The sequence below is a fragment of the Naegleria fowleri genome (genome assembly GCF_008403515.1).
Source record: "Naegleria fowleri strain ATCC 30894 chromosome Unknown tig19, whole genome shotgun sequence".
Classification (NCBI taxonomy): Eukaryota; Heterolobosea; class Eutetramitea; order Acrasida; family Naegleriidae; genus Naegleria; species Naegleria fowleri.
Window position 1 is genome coordinate 819,061 of NW_025407951.1, and position 21,334 is coordinate 840,394.

The 21,334-nt window shown below is 38.1% G+C and overlaps 6 protein-coding genes and 1 pseudogene across 7 annotated transcripts; all 7 read left to right on the forward strand.

The window, feature by feature from the left end:
* Positions 1 to 88: 88 nt before the first annotated feature.
* FDP41_013753 (uncharacterized protein) lies at positions 89 to 1,102 on the forward strand (the record flags this gene model as incomplete). Its single annotated transcript, XM_044704418.1, has 1 exon — positions 89 to 1,102. One exon carries the CDS (start codon positions 89 to 91, stop codon positions 1,100 to 1,102), a length of 1,014 nt encoding a protein of 337 aa, XP_044565252.1.
* Positions 1,103 to 1,332: 230 nt separating this feature from the next.
* On the forward strand, positions 1,333 to 2,519 carry FDP41_013754 (uncharacterized protein; the record flags this gene model as incomplete). Its single annotated transcript, XM_044704419.1, has 2 exons — positions 1,333 to 1,704; positions 1,758 to 2,519. The coding sequence occupies 2 exons, from the start codon at positions 1,333 to 1,335 to the stop codon at positions 2,517 to 2,519; spliced, it is 1,134 nt and encodes a 377-aa protein (XP_044565253.1).
* A 218-nt stretch (positions 2,520 to 2,737) lies between these two features.
* On the forward strand, positions 2,738 to 6,564 carry FDP41_013755 (uncharacterized protein; the record flags this gene model as incomplete). The annotated part of the gene is made up of 4 exons (XM_044704420.1): positions 2,738 to 3,023; positions 3,112 to 3,141; positions 3,194 to 4,590; positions 4,672 to 6,564. The coding sequence occupies 4 exons, from the start codon at positions 2,738 to 2,740 to the stop codon at positions 6,562 to 6,564; spliced, it is 3,606 nt and encodes a 1,201-aa protein (XP_044565254.1).
* Positions 6,565 to 7,394: 830 nt separating this feature from the next.
* FDP41_013756 (uncharacterized protein) lies at positions 7,395 to 9,773 on the forward strand (the record flags this gene model as incomplete). The annotated part of the gene is made up of 1 exon (XM_044704421.1): positions 7,395 to 9,773. One exon carries the CDS (start codon positions 7,395 to 7,397, stop codon positions 9,771 to 9,773), a length of 2,379 nt encoding a protein of 792 aa, XP_044565255.1.
* Positions 9,774 to 10,419: 646 nt separating this feature from the next.
* Positions 10,420 to 10,920, forward strand: FDP41_013757 (uncharacterized protein; the record flags this gene model as incomplete). The annotated part of the gene is made up of 1 exon (XM_044704422.1): positions 10,420 to 10,920. The coding sequence occupies one exon, from the start codon at positions 10,420 to 10,422 to the stop codon at positions 10,918 to 10,920; it is 501 nt and encodes a 166-aa protein (XP_044565256.1).
* An 886-nt stretch (positions 10,921 to 11,806) lies between these two features.
* Positions 11,807 to 19,638, forward strand: FDP41_013758 (uncharacterized protein; the record flags this gene model as incomplete). The annotated part of the gene is made up of 5 exons (XM_044704423.1): positions 11,807 to 12,559; positions 12,651 to 12,953; positions 13,075 to 13,318; positions 13,377 to 13,586; positions 13,745 to 19,638. The coding sequence occupies 5 exons, from the start codon at positions 11,807 to 11,809 to the stop codon at positions 19,636 to 19,638; spliced, it is 7,404 nt and encodes a 2,467-aa protein (XP_044565257.1).
* A 274-nt stretch (positions 19,639 to 19,912) lies between these two features.
* Positions 19,913 to 21,334, forward strand: FDP41_013759 (annotated as a pseudogene). Its single transcript has one exon — positions 19,913 to 20,840. A coding segment is annotated over exon 1 (928 nt).

Below are 21,334 nucleotides of genomic sequence, written 5' to 3' on the forward strand. Positions count from 1 at the left end.
AGATAGCAGTACTCCAAATATCGTTCATTGTGTGTTCACAAAATCATTACCATTTTCACACGAGTGATATTTTCACGAACGAAAAAAAATGTCTTCTCGAAGTGTCAGTCGAAAAGCTTCGGACATCAACAAACGTAAAAGTACTCCAGAACCATCAAATAGGACACCTTCTTCTCCGTCGACATCCAATTCGAATCACCATTCGGTGGTCCTTTCCAACGCCACAGCCGTTGAACAATATGGATCTTCATCGGACGATGATTTTGAAAGTCTTCATCATGATGAGGCAAGTGACAATAATCGACTTCAGTCAACAACTACAACACAAATGGGTTCGAGTCATGATGATTTAAAACACAATGTAGTTGATTTTGAAAATTCTACCAATAATAATTTTACCAATGTCGTCACGACACTGCCACCTGTCATCACCACACAGGTCAATATCGCCTCACCAACAACCACCTCTCTGTCGTTATCCCCCTCGGAAAACATGAGAAATACAAAAAATAATACCACCACTGTTCGTAAGAATAAGGAAGATGATGAACAAACTCTCCTCAATCGAATTATGAATGAGTATGAGTCTGATGCAGGAGACGACGAAAACAAAAAGAATGTTGATTATAATCAAGTGAATATCAGGAGGAGCAACTCGAAGAAAAATAATGAACCCATCTTGAATTCAGGAAACTCACATCCAACAGATATTGGGATTAAGGATCATCATGAAGATCTTCATGGATATTCTTCTGAAGATTCTTTTCAGGATGAAGTTTCTCCATTTATTCCACAATCATCTCATAAGGATCCTAGCTCTCTTACGAATCGAGAAATATTTGAATCGATTCAACAAAGAAATTTGAATTCCTCAAATTGGAATACTTCGACTCAGGACGGATCTGTTTCATCACAGAAAGCGATTGTGACAACGAATGAGGCAGACGAGGAGGATGACGATGTATTGAACTATGATACTTATAGAAAAGTGAATTGGAAAAATGCATTGTTGTCACATTTTTGTTTTAGATGTGGAATTTTCTTTTTGAGTGGAGTATTGATTGGTTTGACTATCTTCTTGACTCTGTGGTTTGCCATTTAAGTTTTTGAGCAATTTATTCGAAGATTTTGATAAACTGACCTTGTAACAAGAGAGATAACTCTCCTCTTGATTTCTGTTGTAAAGCGATTGAGTGGTATGCAACGTTGCCATTATTGTCAGATCACACCACTTTCAACATGATGATTATCTTACTCCCATCTGTCAGCTTTCATCGCACCATTATAATGTGAAAACACAGAATCAAAAATAGGATCATCATGCAACAAAAAATGAAGCAAACAGCGTTTTTCCTTGTAGGAGCCTTGTGTCTTCTCTTCTTGGGAGCGACACTTTCTGTCTCTGCAGAATGGACCAATGAAGAACTAGGTGATCTTTTCGACATGGCCACCCTCGCCGATTTCAGAAGAGGAGGAGGTGGTTTCCGTGGCGGCGGTGGATTCAGAAGAGGAGGAGGTTTTTTCCGTGGTGGTGCTGTTTCTCGTAGAGGAAGAGGTAGTGGTGGTTTCAGAAGAGGTGGTAATGGTGCCAGACGAGGTGCTGTTTCACGAAGAGGAGGCGCAGCTGCTGGTGGATTCAGAAGAGGTAACGAGGAGGAGCAGTCTCCAGAAGAGGAGGTCATCGAGGTGCTGGCAGAAGAGGAGGTAACCGAGGAGGAAGACGTGGTGGTAATGCTGGTGGTAAAAGAGGTGGAAAGAGAGGTGGAAAACAAGGAAAGAAGGGAGGAAAGAGAGGAGGTAAAGGTGACAAGAAGGGTGGTAAAGGAGGAAAGAAAGGTGGTAAGAAAGGAGGTAAGGATGGAAAGAAGGGAGGAAGAGGTGAAAATAATGGACCAGTCGGTGGTGGTGATGATCAAGGACCAGCCGGTGGTGACAATGGAGCTCAACAACCACAAGAAGGACCACAACAACCTGAACAACCACAAGAGCAACCTGGTCAACAACAACCTGAGCAACCACAGCAACCAGAGCAACCACCAGTGGATCAACAACCACCAGCTCAACCAGAACAACCAGTTCAACAACCACCAGCGGATCAACCAACTGGTCAACAACCATCTGGTCCAAGTGGACAACCTGAAGTTCCAGTTCAACAACCACAACAACCTGTTTCTGGTCCAGTTGATCAACCACAACCACAACAACCATCTGGCCCAAGTGGACAACCACAACAACCTACTGAACAACCATCAGTTCAACAACCAGGTGTTCCTCAAGAACAATCACAAACTGCCTCAGTGACTTCTCCAACTGAAACCACTGTTGTTGAGGATAAGGAAAATGGTGTCATTACTACTCAAAGTAAGACCCAAACTCAAGACACTGTTAAGAATGCTCAAGGACAAACGATTGAAGAGAGACTTTCTGTCACACTTCAAGTTGTAAAGAAGTACTTGAAGCCAAAGGGAACTGTTGCTCGTCCTGCTGTCATTCCTAACAATGAACAAGTTGTTGGATAAATTGTTGATTCTAATTGATAAATATTTGTCACATTATGTGTTGAAGCACTAACACACCAATAAAACAGAAAGATCAATATCAACACTGAAACAACAAACATCCATTACTTTCCTTGAATTGTCATTAATCGCGTCAATCTTAAGTGACATTTCAAGAGTGGAGTGTTATCTCCAAGAAGCTCTGCTGCCACTTGTCACACGATTGACAAGATAAAAAAATGGCCTCTCTCGAAGATTTGACTCTCACTTTCAAACCAATTCCTCTCTCCGAACTTAACAAGGGAGAGAAATACAAACCTTCTTCTATTATTGAGTCTCAATCGAATGGATCGTCCGTTTCATCATCAAAATTTGAAAATTTCGATTGGTCAAAATCTCATTTACCTCCTCCATTGTCTGGACATGCTTGTTGTGCAATTGTATTGGACGAGAAAAATCAAGAGGATGTCATTGAAAATTATAATGAATTAATTATCATGGGAGGAATTAGTGTTGGATTTAAAAGTAAGTGATCTACCATATGATGGGATTGGTTCATAATAATTGATCGCCATTTACAATTTTAAAATTATATTTTGACATGACATTATAGGAGTAAACACGATATGGATATTCTCTCCGAGTAGGTACTATTCAAATTCTTGAACAAATGAAACATGACTTTGGAAATTAAGAAACACTTCAAATTAGAAAGTACGAATTTCCAGATCCAATTCAAATTATGGAATTTTCACAAACGGATGACAAGTCCATCAATAATTCTCAAAGCACGAACAAGAAACACTATCTCACTCTCTTTCATTCATATCTAACGAATTTAATTAATAATATTTCTGCTGCGGACTTGTCTCATCTGTCGAATTCTGAGAGCTACCTTTCTTCGTCACTAAAATTATTTCCTAATTTAAAGAAAAAGAAATCTTCTTCGAGATCCAACGATAATCTGGACATTTCAAGTGGTAGCAGTAGTGGAAACTCACAAAATGTAGTGATGATCTCAGAAAATTCTAAAGTGGAATCATTATCCACATTCGATATTCATTACAAAAATTATCAAAACAAATTATTGGAATATTTGAAGAAAATTGCTTCTAATACGTTTGAAGAAATGCAGAATTTGAGCAAAATGAAAATTCCATTCACCTCATTCACATCTCTCTTATCGCAACAATATGTTTCAAGATCTGTCATTTACAATTTTCCAATACCGAGAGAACGTCACTGCATGTGTTTAATTCCAAAAAAGCAATCCTCTGATTCTCGATTGATAGTGATTATGGGAGGAATTGCCGATAAAAAAATACGTCTCAATGATGTATGGTTTCTAAATATTGACACCATGATGTGGCATGAAGGAAGATTAAATGGTTACAATGTCGAAGTGCCTCCTGAAAATGCTACCGAATATTCATGTATCAAAAAAGCTCACACTTCCACTTGGATTTCTCCTTTCGCTTCCATAGACTCACATTTTTCAACAAAAGATGGCTGTGCTATTAATTTGGGAATTAAAATTCCAACCCCAAGATATTATCATTCAATGGTTGCTGTGAATGATTCTACATTAATACTTTTTGGAGGATATGATGGTGCAATTCTAAGTGATTTGTGGCTCTTGAAAATATTGGATCGAAAGAACTTTATTTTTGAATGGAAGAAAATTGAACTTTCAAAACAAGATTCTGTAATTCACAAATTTCCATGGCCTTCTCCCAGATATAACCATTGGTGTGGCATGTTAAAAGACAAAATGTTACTTGTTGGAGGAGTTCTCGATAAGAAGGTACAAACCAATGATGTGTGGTATTTTGATATTGATTCTTATCGTTGGAGATGTTTGTTAGAAGATAGAGATGTGACAAATTCGGAAGAATATCCAGAACGTAGAAGTGATCACAAATGTGCCATTTTGGGAAAATATTTGTTGCTTACTGGCGGAGTTCACAAAAAGACCTACTTACATGATACCTTTGTTTTGGATTTGGAAAAGTTCACTTGGAGAAAATATTCGAATGTAACTAATCATGGTGAAACCACTAAATTGATGCCAGGAACTAGCTTTTCTATTCAGGTACTGTAACAATTTTTGAAACATGATTTGAAGCTCCTTATTCTTGCATTTAAATGATTTTTAATAATCCATTAATTGTAGGCACTAAATCCTACATCAGCGATCGTATTTGGAGGAATCGTCGAAAAAGATAAATTAGTAGCGAGAGCAAACGATATTTGGATGATTGAGACAAATCTCAAACTAAAATCTGACTCTAATCTCTCAAAGATTGGTTTCATCAATGAAAAACGAATTGGTTCCAATTATTTAATTGAACGACTATTGGGTACTGGTGGTCAAGGACAAGTCTTTCTTGTTAAAGATGAATCTGTGACATCAGAAAACAAGTACTATGCATTGAAACGAATGACAATTAATTTCTCAGATGACGTTGGTAGAAACAAAGCCGTTGCTAGTGACATGGTTTTTAATGAAATTTTTATTGTCCAACAATTGAAGCATGAGAACGTGTTGCCAACTTATTCCTTCTTTTTGGAGAAGAAAATGGAAGAATTTTCAAATTCTAACGATTTCATACTGAACTTGAACATATTAATGCCGTATTGCGAAGCTGGAGATTTTAGTGCCTTCTTTGCTCGAAGAAGTTATCAGTGGCAAAAAATTGGAATATTTTGGGATGAGTGTGACGTTATTTCATGGTTGCTGCAAATTGCAAGAGGTCTTGAATATATTCACTCCAAAAATATCATTCATAGAGACCTAAAACCAAGTAATATTTTTGTCACATACGACAATAGTAAGGAAGGCAGCACAACCGAGGACAGCATGTCTGCAAACACTCCTCAAACACAGAACATTGTTTTAAAAATATCAGATTTTGGACTGGCCAAGAATGTCTCAAGTTCTCTTGCAAAAACTACATGCGGTACAATGCTTTATGTTGCTCCTGAAATCTACAGCGAAGAGACATATTCAGAAAAAGTAGATGTGTGGTCATTTGGTTGCATTATTGCATTTTGTTTATTCCAAGCGAAATTGAGAATTGATATGAAGTTGCCTTCTCAAAAGAAACAATTAATTGAACTATTTCATCCCAAATCGAGCAAATCAACCAACCTTAACGATAGCAGCAGCTATTTAAATGTGGACAAACTTGTAGGAAAGGAAGAATGGTTACAATTAACTTTGGATTGTATTGAACAAGAGCCCGACAAGAGACCCTCAGCATCTCAAATTGTTCATCGACTCGAATTATTGTTGGAGAAGGTGAAAAAAGCGAATGAGGAAAGGTTGCAAAAAATTAGAGAACAAGCACAAAGTCCACCACGTAATGTGTTTTCGTTAGCAGAAAAAGAAACTCCAAATGTCGTTGACAACCTTGTTGGTTCCAGTAGTACAAGTGAGAATACAGATCTACAGAAGACCTCAACCGATGCAAAAATGTCTTTATCAACGTCAACCGCACGAAATCAAGTTGAGAATCAAAAGAGTGAAAATAATCTTTTCATTCATCACGATGATCTGCAAGAGCTGTACGAGAAGGAATTTCGAGAAGTGGAACAACATTGCATTTCATCCGAGTCTGATGCAAAATTATTTCAGCAAGTTTTGGAGCCACTTCACAAACGGGAATTGTCACAATCTTTCCAATCAAACTTTAGCTCTTCATCAGCAAGCGATCTTCCAACACCTCACAGTGTTATTGACAATTATCAAGCCAAGGATAAAGACAACAACGAAGATGAAGAAAATTTATGGATCGAATTACAAGCTTTTATTTTTCAATTTGAAGAGGATCAACTCTTAGACGAAAAGGAAGTCGACGTGTTATGCATTGCCATTGATAATCTTAATTCGACATTGAAACGCTTTTTCAAGGCTGTCAAAAAGATACCTTGCAGTGAAAGTGATCACATTGGAGTGGAATCTCTCAGAATGCAAAAGAGTGAATTTTTAAGGCAAGAATTGAACACAACCGTGTTGTTAAAGCAATTGAAAAGATTTTTGAAATTGAACGCCAACAATGAGTGAATCAAGTCATCGAATGCTATACACCTCTTTTTAATAACATCAAGATCTCTTTTCGTTGTTGTTTTTAATGATCACTTCCATAGTAGTGGGGCTTCGTTGTGTGCAGCATGTGACCGACCAAGACCATTCTTCATACTTTTTCTCACTTTCCAAAGATTGAATCTCGCCTGATCATCATCGCATCATTTCATTGTACAAATGTGTTTGGTTTTCACAAAATGAAATTTATTTTACAAAATCTCACTTGAGGGATGTGTGCTGCTAGGCTTAGCGACCAAAAATCCGGTTTCAAGAACTGTAATCACGATCACTCTTTCTTGGCCAAAAATTCCGTTTGTGCACTCCTGTTACGGAGCGTGCATTCCTGAAGCCAGCAACGTAGATTTTCACCCTAAAAAAAATTGAGAAAGGTACGTTTTATCTTTCACAAGATTGCTCGCTTCTGAAAGGCTTTTCATGCACCAAAATATTCGAACTTGGATGATGAACCGTTTGCCATGATCGCAATCTTTTATGAATCTTGTTGTGCGTTGAGAATTTCATCAGTTTTTTGTTGCAAAACACTTCTCACAGCAGCATTTTCTCCCAAACAGCTTGTCGAAGGCACCAAGCTTATAAAAAACAGCTTACTACCTGGCAAACAACAACAATCGGATTCTCTTCGTTCTCAATCGATTCACATCAAGTTCATATTGCTATTATTGTAGAATTTATTTGTAGCAATCGGAACAGCCATCATTTCAATAAGAATTATATTAACAATTATATTCAATAACGTCGTCGTGAATTTCTTGCATCGATTCTTTCTCTCGGCCTGACTTGTTGCCATTATGAATACTCTTGCATCACCATCCACACAATCAATCAAATCCAATTTCAATAACTATCATGCCTTTAATAATCATCAAATAGCCCTTGTTCCAACATCTCAGTATCAACAACAACAACTGAATGAAGGCTCTTCTTCATCTACTACCATTGTAACACACAGGAGCCATCATGATGAGCCAAACATCCCTACTACTTCTACTAACAATTCTGCTAAGGCAGCACCAAACCATCATCATCACCAACAACAACGCGGGAATAGCTTGCCATCCTTTGGTGAGCATTTACGTTTACTGAACCAGGTCCAGCAATCCATAATGATGAATCAACAACAAAAACAACAAAAACTGGTGATGAATGACGCTGTTGTTGCTTCCGCCACAAATATCAATACAGGAGGAATGGAAATGGCATCTTCAATGATGAATCATGATAATCACCAATGTGCACAGAATACTATGACTTCTCATTCCGAATTTACCAATTCCATGAATGCATTGTTGCTTTCACAACAGTACTTGCTGAATCAGCAACAAGAACAACATCAATTTGCCCTCCAGCAGAGCTCTTCTTCGATCATGCAAATACCATCCTGCCAGCATCACGGCCTGTCTCCAAAACTGCCACAACAACAAATCATCACATACCACAGTGTAGAAGGATGTATTGTTGATGAAAACAAGATTTTTGGACCTATCAATGTGTTGAATGCAGATGAAACCAAACAAACCAAGATTGTGGTCATGCCAACTAGTGTCTTTCAAAGATTCTTAGAGCCAATTCTGGAACATATCAAACAAGCACTCTTTACTCCTCTGCAACAACCATCACTTGTTTCTGTTCTGCATCCATTGACATCATTGGCGCAGCCTCCGTCATTCATTGGTACATTTCCACAACAAATGCATTCTCATTCATCTGGATTGAACTTAAAATTGGTTGTGAACTCTGACGACTTGGAACCATTCATCATACAACAACAACCATCGTCAAGTTACGACAATATATTCATGAACTGTCATTCTTCCAATGCAAATGAGGTTTTGAGCCAGTCTCAGTATCACAATGCAAACATGTTGCTTGTCGACTCCATCCAACATCATCATAACAATGAACCATTGTTAACCGGAAGCAGCAGAAGTAGTGAGAATATGAAAGATCTATCTGAGCGACTTGAGCAAGATGAAGATTGTTCGATCATTTTTGAGGAGAGTAACCAAGACGTGACTTCATCTTGTCAGACATCATCTGAGACCTGCAATGCAGTTTGCTCATCTGGCGACTCGCACACAAAAGACAATACACAACAACAACAAGGCAATACAACCAATAATTACAAAAAGACAAACAACAAGAAGGGTATTAAGAAGAAGCGAAAGTATATCAAGAGTGGTCTATTCAGAAAGGACCCAAAGTCAGGTCAATTTTTATTTTCTTCAAGAGATCGAGCAAGATTAGCCACATTAATAACTCCACATGAACATGCCACAGGATCATCATCCAATATTGCTACCAATACTACTTTGCATGAAGGAAATGTTAATACACCCATGGAAAGCCAACAGTGCTCGATTAGTAACAACAATGACAGCATTGCATTATTTGGTGGCAATAGCAGCACTAGTGGTAGCATTGATCAACACCATTCCAATTCTTCATCACCTCATACGAGTACTTTGAGTTCAGAGTACTCTAATGGAACGGATGAACATGATCGCTTGGCATTTGAGCTCTATTGTAGTGAGACTGTTCCAATTCACAAAGATACAGCTTCAAATATGATTTTATTGAGAGAACAATGGAGACTTCTTCCACACGAAGAACGAGAGCGTTATAAGAGATCCGTAGTTGTTATGAGTACTCTTGAAAATTCCAATGCTGGTGATGGAACGTTAATGACAAATGTTGACTACATTGAAGAATTTTCAGAAAAGGATAATAGTAATTCTCTGGTAGGAAAGTATTCTAGATTGAAACGCCCATTGAATGCATACAATATCTTTTGCAAAACACACTTTCCAGAATTTCAGCAACAGTACCCTGATTGTACTATCAACCAGATTTCAAAATATATTGGAGAGAAATGGAAATCTCTTTCCAAAGAAGAAAGGCAGCCTTATATAGATCAGTCAAAAAAGAATTCACAACCTGTCGTGAAGAAACCCTTGTCTGCGTATAACATTTTCTGCAAGAGTCAGTTTGAAATTTTCAAAAAGAAATATCCAGATCTTAATATTCACTTATTGTCAAGAAAGGTTGCCGATTCATGGAAGAGCTTGAGTGAAGATGAAAAACGAATCTATTACGAGGGTGCTCAAAAACAACGCCAAGAAAATCTAATTCAAGTTCATAATATGATTCCAACCCTTGCCAAACAATAGAGTCAAATTTAATTCATCAGTAACTGACTGTAACCACAACACGATTTGACTAGAATAAAAAGGATTGAGATATTTCAAAACACTGAGAGAGTCGTGAAGAGATGACAACTTTCCATAATATACATCTAATTTCATGTTCATGACAGAAGTTGTGGTCCTTTCATGCTTCCTTATTTGATGCAATGAGACGAGTTTTATGAGAGAACAGTCACAAGGTTATGATGTCATGGACTGTCGGCTCATTTCTGCCCATAACAACATTTTTCATTGATCGCTATCCACCTTTCTCATTTGGAAGTGAATTCACCTCAAAAATACCGCCAAACATCAGCTTGAAGCTGATCAGATTCTTTTCAAACCAAAAACATTCAAAAAAAACAACAACACCTCACAGACAAAGAAAGGACTTCAGATCGCATTGTCTGCCTTGTCTTTAAATATAGTCCGTCTTCTGGTCAAAAATATTTTGCGTACAAAAAGGATATTGCGCATAATTGAAACCCATCCACAATTGCCACTCTTGTTCAATACACTAGAGTGAATTAACTTTTGGTACCCTTTTTGTGTCGCTCTTTATCTCTTTCAACACCACTCTTTCACATCCATAGTTGCCTTACAAAAACATTTTAAGTCTGCAACTAACAAAATGGGCCAACTCATCTCACATTATAAACAACGGAAAAAGCACAAACACAACGACGATGAAGTGCTTTCTTTCGATGATTCAGATGATTTTGTGAGAGAAAGTCTATCAATTTCCCGTAATGATAGTGAACAATTAATGTCCATCATCAAGAAGAAGAAGAATGAAAAACAACAACAACAACAAAAACATCATTCACGAAAACCACAAGCAAAAGCCTCTTCTTCGCCAGATTATTCTCCTTTTGATATGTCCTACGATGCGAGTGAATATATGGATCCCGAAACATACTATGCAAAGATCGCTCAACACAAATTGACTGGATTGCAACGAGAAGATTCATCCTCTCCTTCTTCTTCACCTTCCTCACGAAAGAAGAAGGCAAGTTATTCTGCCGATGAACACAATGTGACCAAACAACAATATAAAGCATCTCATAGATTTACTGCGTTGTTTTCCTCTGACAAGACACACTTTGGAGGTGGAGGATACATGTACTTTTAAATGTTGTTGTTTGGGTTGACCACAATGATCACCGGTTGACCATGCGTTCAAAGAACATGCTCCAACCTTCATCAAACCACCACCACACTTCAAAAGTGCTATCATGCAAAGTTAAACCAACGTACCCTTTGATGATACTGGGAACTTGACTTAAATGCGGAATTTGTACATACTTCAATTTTGCACAATTTTGGAAAGAGTCCTCACGAACCTAACGATAATCTACTAATTAAACTAACTTATTTGATTATTGAACAAGCCAATAGTCTTTCATTGAAGCGGCTGTTTTGAGCATTTATGATTGATCTGTCACACTTGAACGTATCTCCCTCATACCTCTCGTTTCCGTGTCTTTTTAAGTGAAATATAATAAGATAATCAAAACACATTGTGAAAAGAACCTTTCTTTAACCCTTAATGTATTCATAGTTGCATCTCTTTGAGCTAAAGAGACATGAAAGATTCGCTGTTTTGCTCTCAGTTGAGTGCCCTTATATTCCCATTGTTTCCTTTGTTATCCCGTTGAGATTCAAATCAAGAAGGAAAGCGCAACCTTTCGTGATGGTTGACGTTTTTGATTATTCCGAACGATCTCTCTGGGTCAATCCCAAACAAAAAAACTCTCACACGCGAGAAAATGGCACTGAACCCACCATCTACTAGTATCGACATTCTCTCTCAACTGCAGCTGGTTGATGAATCCAGCCATAAAATCGCTTCTCCAAAGAGTCACCACACCATAATGGTGGTGAATCACAACAACATCCAAACGAAACGCACACTAAAACTCGGAAGTTTTTCTCAAAGAGGGCTTGCATTGAGTGGTCCTTTTTTTGTCTTGTTTCATGTTGTGATCTTGGTCATCATCCTTTCTCTACCTACTATAATGTTCGATGAATTTCATCATCACCCACTAGTTCATTCTAACAAGATATCCAATGATGACCATTGGATCCATTGGGTCATACGGAGCAATGATGACGGAAATTCAATATTTGTGTTTGTCAATGGAGATACTCTCAACACCATCAACGTTTATAATTGCTTCGGAAAACTCTCTAACGATTCCAATGTTTGCAATGGTAGAGGTCCATGCATTGGAGATAACAATTGTTCGTGTCTTGTTTTGGGATATTTTGGAGATGAATGTCAAAATTTCACTTGTTATGGCATACAAGCAAATTTAACAGGAATGGTTTGTTCTGGACATGGAACGTGTACAGATTTCAATAAGTGTCAATGTGATCCTCAATGGCATGGATCCAATTGCAATATTACGGAATGTTTTTCAATATTACAAAATGAAACCTCACTTGTTTGTAGTGGACATGGAAGTTGTGTCCAGACCGATATCTGTCAATGTACTCCTTCTTTAAATTATACTGGAGTACAATGTGAAATTCCAAAGTGTTATGGAATTGCTGGAAATGCCAGTAATGTCTGCTCATCACATGGTACTTGTTCTTCACCAAATAATTGTACCTGCGACGCTGGGTATATGGGATCACAATGTCAGTATGTCCAATGTTTTGGAGGAAATTCCTCTGTGCCAAGCTCAGTGTGTAATGGCGGGAAGGGACTTTGTGTGGCACCTGACACTTGTCAATGTACAAGTGGTTATGTTGGAGTTGCATGTCAGGTAAGGAATTTTTTGTTCTCTTTAATTTGGTTGTATCGTTGAATGATATTGTGATATTCTGTTTATGCCCTTCTACGTTTACTTAAATTAGTATCCCGTGTGTTATGGAATTCCATCCAATGACACTGTCCATTCATGTTCAGGCTCTGTAAGAGGAACTTGTGTTTCAAATAACACTTGTTCATGTAATTACGGATACAATGGCCTTCAATGCGAATATAACATTTGTTATGGAATCTCTTCTACAAGTTTGAGTGTTTGTTGGAATCAGCATGGTGACTGTATTGGTCCCAATAATTGTAATTGCACAGTTCCAAACTTTACTGGATATGACTGCTCTTTTGAACTGTGTTCTTCTGGATTTAAATGCAATCGAAGACATGGCTTTTGTTTGGTAAGTAATGGAATGGAACAAACAACATGACAAGAAACAACATCCTGATGAATTCTTCTTTAAACTTGTTTTAAATGGTCACATGCCTTTTTTTCCTCCCCGAATGGATACCTCGACATAGTCACCTCTAACCTGCAAATGTGATACCGATTGGACAGGACTTGATTGTAGCACTCCAATTTGTTTTGGATTTCCAGCCAATGACACTTCTAATGTTTGTTCTGGAAGAGGTACATGTACCTACGCCAATCAATGTTCATGTCCAACTGGTTGGAGAGGTAATTCCAATTGTAGCATGTATAGTTGTGATGGACAGAATTATTGCAGTGGACATGGTGTTTGTATTGGCCCCAATATGTGTAGTTGTAAGTATTTCTCTTGTTCAATGTATTTTTTGATCATTTTCACCTTTTATTAAAAAAGGCGATGATGGTTGGAAGGGAAATAGTCAATGCAGTGCAGTGAGTTGTGAGTTGCTTGGAAATTGTAATGGTAAAGGATCATGTACAGGTGAAAATGTTTGTACCTGTAGCTCAGGTTGGAAAGGAAATGCGAATTGTACTTTATTCTCTTGTGATGCAACTAATTATTGTAGTGGTCATGGAGTTTGTATTGGACCTAATACTTGTGCCTGTAGGTTTGGAGATTTTTTAAAATGATTAATATTGAAATTTGTATTATTTATTTTTATAATTATTAATATTGAAATTTTTGATCCCATCAATGATTGAAATTCACAATTTTATTGAAATTATTATTATTGAAATATTTATCATTGAAATCCAATTTAGGTGATGCTGGATATAAGGGAAATCTCAACTGTAATGCATACAGTTGTGAGTTAGCAGAAAACTGTAACGGTAAAGGATCATGTAGTGGACCCAATGTGTGTAGTTGCAACTCTGGATGGAAAGGAAACTCTACTTGCAGTGCCTTCACATGTGATGGCAAAGGATATTGTAATGGACATGGCCAATGCATTGGAGCCAATACTTGTCAATGTGATTCAGGTTGGCAAGGAAATACTACATGTTCAGCCTTCTCTTGTGATGCTTTGGGAAATTGTGGTGGTTCGATAAAGGGAACTTGTGTCTCGAATAACACATGTTCCTGTAAAAGTGGATACAAGGGATCTAATGATTGCTCAATTTTCACCTGTGACGGAAGAAACAACTGTTCAGGTGATCATGGTACTTGTGTAGGACCAAATCTTTGTTTGTGTAATGTGGGATGGACTTCTTCGAGTGACTGTTCTGTTTTTTCTTGCTCCATTTTTGGTAATTGCTCGAACCATGGACAGTGTGTTTCTAATAACACTTGTTCATGCAATTTTGGATGGGAAGGTCTCGACTGTAACACATTCAACTGTTTAGGTCGGAATCAGTGTTCATCAAACGGTGTTTGTGTTTCAAACAATACTTGTTCCTGTCTCTCAGGATGGAAAGGTAATGCCAATTGTTCTGCCATTTCATGTGATGGTCTCAATCATTGCGGAGGAGCATTGAAAGGTGTTTGTGTTTCCAACAACACCTGTCAGTGTCAATCCGGTTGGAAAGGATCCCTTGATTGTACTCTCTTTTCGTGTGATGGTGTCAATCAATGTAGTGGAAATGGTCTATGTATTGGAAATAACACTTGTCAATGTGCGAGTGGATGGGGAGGACCAGACTGTAGTATTTTCAATTGCAATGGTGTCAATGAATGCGGAGGCCCTCTTCAAGGATTGTGTGTTGCCAATAACACCTGTCAATGCCAATCCGGTTGGAAAGGTTCAGCAAATTGTGGAATTTTTTCATGTGACGGTGTGAATGAATGTTCTTTACATGGTTCATGCATTGGAAATAACACATGTCTCTGTGCTGATGGTTATAAGGGTAATAAGAATTGTTCGGCTTTTTCATGTGAATTGGTTGCTTCATGCAGCTCTCATGGAAATTGTATTGGACCAAATATTTGTTCCTGTATGGATGGTTACGGAGGACCAAAATGTGATATTTTCAATTGTTATGGAAAGTTAGCCATTGACCCAGATGTTTGCAGTCGAAATGGGTCATGTGTAGGTCCACATCATTGTGAATGTTTGTCAGGTTTTTCAAATACTGGAATTTGTAATCAACCAATCTGTTTTAACAGAACTGCCAATGATACTAATGTTTGCAATGGTTATGGTGTCTGTATTGCTCCTGATGTTTGCTACTGTACTTCTCCCTATTATTATGGACCAAATTGCACTCACTTTGATTGTTACGGAATTTTCTATCAAAGCCCTTCAGTTTGTTCTGGGAAAGGTGTTTGCTTCTCTCATGATAATTGCTCATGCCAGGCAGGTTATGTTGGATCGAATTGCGAATTTATTCAATGCTACGAATTGGACTCTTCGTCTCCAAATGTATGCTCAGGCAGAGGACTTTGTTTGTCACCAAATAATTGTCATTGTACAAATTCTTTGTTTTCTGGTATGAATTGCAACATTTCATTGAGCGAATTGCCATTAACAATTAAGAGCAATCGATATAGTGTTGGTCCCAATGCTATGGATGTATTCAACAACATTTCAGTGCTCAACATTGAAACCATGTTCACAGAATCTATTTATCCATATATTGAAAGTTCAGTCATTTATCAATGGAATTGTTCAAATTGTGGCGAGAATACAACACAATCAAGAATTTTCCTGAATGGAAATTCATCTTCCACACTTTCTATTGATATTAACAATTTGCCATTTGGAACATTTATTTTCACAGTGAGAGCCTATGTAGAATTTTCAGAGAATCATGTGATATATCGACGAAATGCTCCATTACTCTCTGTTGTGGTGCGGTTATTTATGGTTCCTGAAGTGTACAATGTCGCTGTGACGGGTATTCCATCTGCCATTGTCATTTCAGACAAGGTTTCTACTTTGACCACATCTGTCCCTTTTGCCTCAATGAATGAGAGTATCATTTTCAGATTTCTTGGATGTCATACATTGCAAGTGAATCAATCGTTATTGGAAAATGTCACATCAACAACTTGGGAAACTGTTTGTGAACCAACAGTGGTTTCTTATCGAAGTATTTTGATATTTAGAAATTCGACCTCATGGATTGAACTTGCTACCTTTGAATCGAATGTGACAGCAACAGCAAATAGCAAAAAGACGAGTATTACTTTCACTCCAATGCCCTCATTCACCTATGACTTGCGAAACAACCTCCAAGCATGGAATCAAACCTTGAGTAGTAACTCTTCCGACCTTCAATATCTGGAGTTTGTCATCATTTTTGAAAATACCATAACTGGAAAGAATTTCACAACATCCTCTATAATTCCCATTGTTCTTCCTGCTACACCTCCTAACATTGAAATTGGAAACATGACTCAACCTCTCCTCGATGTCTACCCAAAAAATGGTGTTGCCTTGTTGGATCGATTTAGTATTCACATCGAAGAATGGACCGCTCCAGTCACTTTACAACCTCTTCAGTACGCTGTTGGATTTTATGACTCAACATTGAAAATACCTGTGAGATTGTCACAATTCTCAACAAATACGAACATGTCGACATTTTTGCCATTTATCACAGAATCTGTCTCTAAAAAACAAACAAGCCGTCACATATCTGCTCAACACATAACTGTTCAATTGGTGGTGTTTGTAGTGGATAAATTTGGAAATATTGATTGGAGACTTACAGAACAAGTTGCAGTGGCACCGTACAATGGAACATCAAGCGAATTGTTGCAAAATGTTGAAATGTTTTCCTCTCAAGATTTGGTAATTCTTTCGTATGACAAATCATTACAATCCACAAATAGTACGAACACAGAGTTACAACTCAAATTATTGGAAAAGATTGAATTTGACATGAAGAATCCTTCAATAGCTTTGAACTCACTAATTTCCTTAACTCAAGATTCTAACTCATTGAGCTCTGAAGTAGTGAAAGCTGCCAATGCTAAATTGGCATCCTTTATGAATAACGTGTCAGTCATTTATCAAGATGAAAAAAATCAATTTTCCTATGTCAAGAACGTCATTTTATCAAATTCTGATACTCTTTCCACAATTTCACTGCTCTCCAATTTATTGAACTCTGGGTTGAATGCAGACTCAACCGATGATAATATTGTCAAATTGGCGTCCATCACCACAATGGCAGAACTTCCTTCCACTCTTGGTGCCAATACTTCATTGCCTGTGCTGCTTTTCAATTCTGGATCTATCAACATGACACTCTCTGTGTTCACCTTAAACAAGAATATCCTTCCAAATCAAAATCAAAGCCTTTCAAACGGAAGAAATACCATTCAATTAGATTTATTTTCAATTTCTAACCACGTTTCAACTGGTGAAACGATCCAGTCATTGAGTTTCTCATTCATTTCATTATCAAGAAATACTCGATCAGATTCAATGACAAAAATGTATCCTGTTCTGTCACCGGTGAGTCATTTCACTGTAAGGAAGGATGATACTGAAGTTGCATTGAATAACATCAATGAACCGATCTTGTTGAATTTTGAAATTGATTCAAGAATTTTGACATCAGTTTCAAACGCAACGAATATAACGTTATCATGCAAATATTGGAATGTCACTCAAAGTGCATGGCTTGAAAATGGATGTTATTTGTATAGTAGCAATGGTAATTCTACGCTAACTTGTGCATGTAATCACACCACCTTATTTGCCACATTTTTGCAATACAACATTTCACAATTGAAGGGACAATCAGATTTTATCAAATTAACACTGGCAGATTATTATATCGCATCAATTGTATTTGGTATTATCTATGGAGTTATTGCATTTACGGTATTAACATTATTGATCATTTTCAGAGAGAAGCAACCGATTAAGAGCAGAATCTGTACTCCTTATCTTGGAATTGTTGCACTATTGGTCGAATGCGTGCTTATTTTGATCATTCAACAATCCATTTTAGTGAACGAAATCAAATCAAATAGTCTTAAGAGCTCATCTTACGATCAAGATGTCAGTAATGTTGTGAATTGGTTTGGTGGAATTGCAACGATTGTGGTAAACACTCTTAATTTGACAGCCATTCTGTCATTCCTGCTGCAAGTGACAAGATTCCAACTTATGAAAAATTTGTATAATTTGTTGAGACGTTTAAAACCCAATTCAGACATGAGTATTCAGGATCGATTGAAAAGCTATGAACGAAAAATCCGACTTCTCAAAACAATGACTTCTCGAGCAGCTAATAATATTGTTTTGGTTGCATTTGCCTTCATGAACGTCTTGTACTGGTTGCTATTCTTTATTTTGAAATTTATGGGAGTCATCTCACCATTTGCATACACATCAGTGGTATCCATTACATACATGGTCATTATTTTAACATTTGGAGTTTTGATTACTTTAGTGTTTATTGTGGATATTGTCTTGACTTTAAAGTTTGATAGTGAGCGTATTGACGTGTCTATTTCTCAAAGCTTAGCAGATCAAATTACTAAATTAGGATCTGTGAATGATGGAAAAACTCTTCAAAATTCTGGATTTAGTGGATTAAAAAGAAAGGACGACAATTCACAGACCATCCAAATTTCCACTCTCATTCGACAAGCTTGGAGATGGTTCCTTAGAAGAGACAGACCACTCTATTTTCGTTTAGAAATGGTCTTCTTTGTGGTATTCTTTATTTTCCTTATCATTTCCCAAGCGACTGGAATTTCCACATTGGAGAGCCGTTTTGTCAGCGAGGAACAATTTAAAAAGGGGCTCTATGCAGATACTGCTCGTTTTGCATTCGAGGTGGTATATATTGTGTTCTATGTGTTAGCATTTGGTGGTTTTGCTGCAATTGTATCTGTAGTGAATTATATGAAACATCTGATTCGACAGATTGAAAGAAACAAACAAAGAAGAATGCTCAACAAAAGTGCCATAAAATCAGGAATATCTCTTCAAAACAATAAGGAAACAATGGATGACAATGATGACTATAACGAAGAATTATATCAATTAATTCATGACAACGAAGGATTTGCTGTTTTTGAAGAGTATTGCAAGAAAGAATGGAGTATTGAAAATTTATATATTTATCTTGATCTGGAATCTTTTGAAAGAAAACTACCATATATTATGGAAGATTCAGAAAGATTCCTTCAACAAATCTACATTTTTTGTGTTTCCATCTTTGAGGTATATATTAAGGAAGGAGCAAGTTTGGAAGTGAATATTCCATCAAGAACCAAAAAGGATTTCTTTATATTGTTCAAGTTGGTGATGGAATCAGCAGGTAATCGACCATTCTGTGACAGCAAATACAACGAATTCATTAAGCAAGAATTGAATAAGAAAGCTTTACATGCCATTCAAAGCACCAGTTCTAAATCACTTATCAAACAAGATTCTGTGAATGTAATTGTAATGGATGAAAACAAGCAACCTGCATCATCAGCGATCCATCACGTTGACTCAACAAAGACGACAAATTCATCGTCATTGGCCAATACAACAACCGCTGCAGCATCATCGTCCGCAAATTCCGTGATGTGGAAAGACTATGAACTTACAGTTAGGGAATGTTTTGAATCCTTGCATCATCAAGTGGTGATGAATCTTAATGATACCTTTTCGAGATTTGTTTTCACAGATGAGTATAAGACATTTGGATATGCCATGGAGGTGAAATCAAGAATTGTGAAGGACCATCGATTCTCCTTGTAATATTTTTGAAATGACATTCAAGTAAATCTATTATGTCTGGGTTTGGGTTTGGGAATATCGCCCATTCAGTGATCCCAAAAATTTGTAAATTTCAAATAAACAACATATTTAGTTGTTTTAGGACCTATAACGATAGGATCTTGCTCGGTTATTTGTTCTGATATGTTGTTCACAAGAAAGAAAAAAATATCACGTTTTCGCTGGAACTTGTGCGACAGTAAATTTCATAGCCCTCAGGTTGATATATTAAAAAAATTGAAGCAGACATGCAATCATGCCCCATAATCCTTTGGGTTTGGGTTTGGGTTTGGGTTTGGGTTTGGGTTTGGGTTTGGGTTTGGGTTTGGGTTTGGGTTTGGGTTTGGGTTTGGGTTTGGGTTTGGGTTTGGGTTTGGGTTTGGGTTTGGGTTTGGGTTTGGGTTTGGGTTTGGGTTTGGGTTTGGGTTTGGGTTTGGGTTTGGGTTTGGGTTTGGGTTTGGGTTTGGGTTTGGGTTTGGGTTTGGGTTTGGGTTTGGGTTTGGGTTTGGGTTTGGGTTTGGGTTTGGGTTTGGGTTTGGGTTTGGGTTTGGGTTTGGGTTTGGGTTTGGGTTTGGGTTTGGGTTTGGGTTTGGGTTTGGGTTTGGGTTTGGGTTTGGGTTTGGGTTTGGGTTTGGGTTTGGGTTTGGGTTTGGGTTTGGGTTTGGGTTTGGGTTTGGGTTTGGGTTTGGGTTTGGGTTTGGGTTTGGGTTTGGGTTTGGGTTTGGGTTTGGGTTTGGGTTTGGGTTTGGGTTTGGGTTTGGGTTTGGGTTTGGGTTTGGGTTTGGGTTTGGGTTTGGGTTTGGGTTTGGGTTTGGGTTTGGGTTTGGGTTTGGGTTTGGGTTTGGGTTTGGGTTTGGGTTTGGGTTTGGGTTTGGGTTTGGGTTTGGGTTTGGGTTTGGGTTTGGGTTTGGGTTTGGGTTTGGGTTTGGGTTTGGGTTTGGGTTTGGGTTTGGGTTTGGGTTTGGGTTTGGGTTTGGGTTTGGGTTTGGGTTTGGGTTTGGGTTTGGGTTTGGGTTTGGGTTTGGGTTTGGGTTTGGGTTTGGGTTTGGGTTTGGGTTTGGGTTTGGGTTTGGGTTTGGGTTTGGGTTTGGGTTTGGGTTTGGGTTTGGGTTTGGGTTTGGGTTTGGGTTTGGGTTTGGGTTTGGGTTTGGGTTTGGGTTTGGGTTTGGGTTTGGGTTTGGGTTGTGGGTTTGGGTTTGGGTTTGGGTTTGGGTTTGGGTTTGGGTTTGGGTTTGGGTTTGGGTTTGGGTTTGGGTTTGGGTTTGGGTTTGGGTTTGGGTTTGGGTTTGGGTTTGGGTTTGGGTTTGGGTTTGGGTTTGGGTTTGGGTTTGGGTTTGGGTTTGGGTTTGGGTTTGGGTTTGGGTTTGGGTTTGGGTTTGGGTTTGGGTTTGGGTTTGGGTTTGGGTTTGGGTTTGGGTTTGGGTTTGGGTTTGGGTTTGGGTTTGGGTTTGGGTTTGGGTTTGGGTTTGGGTTTGGGTTTGGGTTTGGGTTTGGGTTTGGGTTTGGGTTTGGGTTTGGGTTTGGGTTTGGGTTTGGGTTTGGGTTTGGGTTTGGGCTGGGTTTGCTTGTTTGTTTGTTTGGGTTTAAGGTTTGGGTTTGGGTTTTGGGTTTGGGTTTGGGTTTGCGGGTTTGGGTTTGGGTTTTGGGTTTGGGTTTGCTTGGGTTTGGGTTTGGGTTT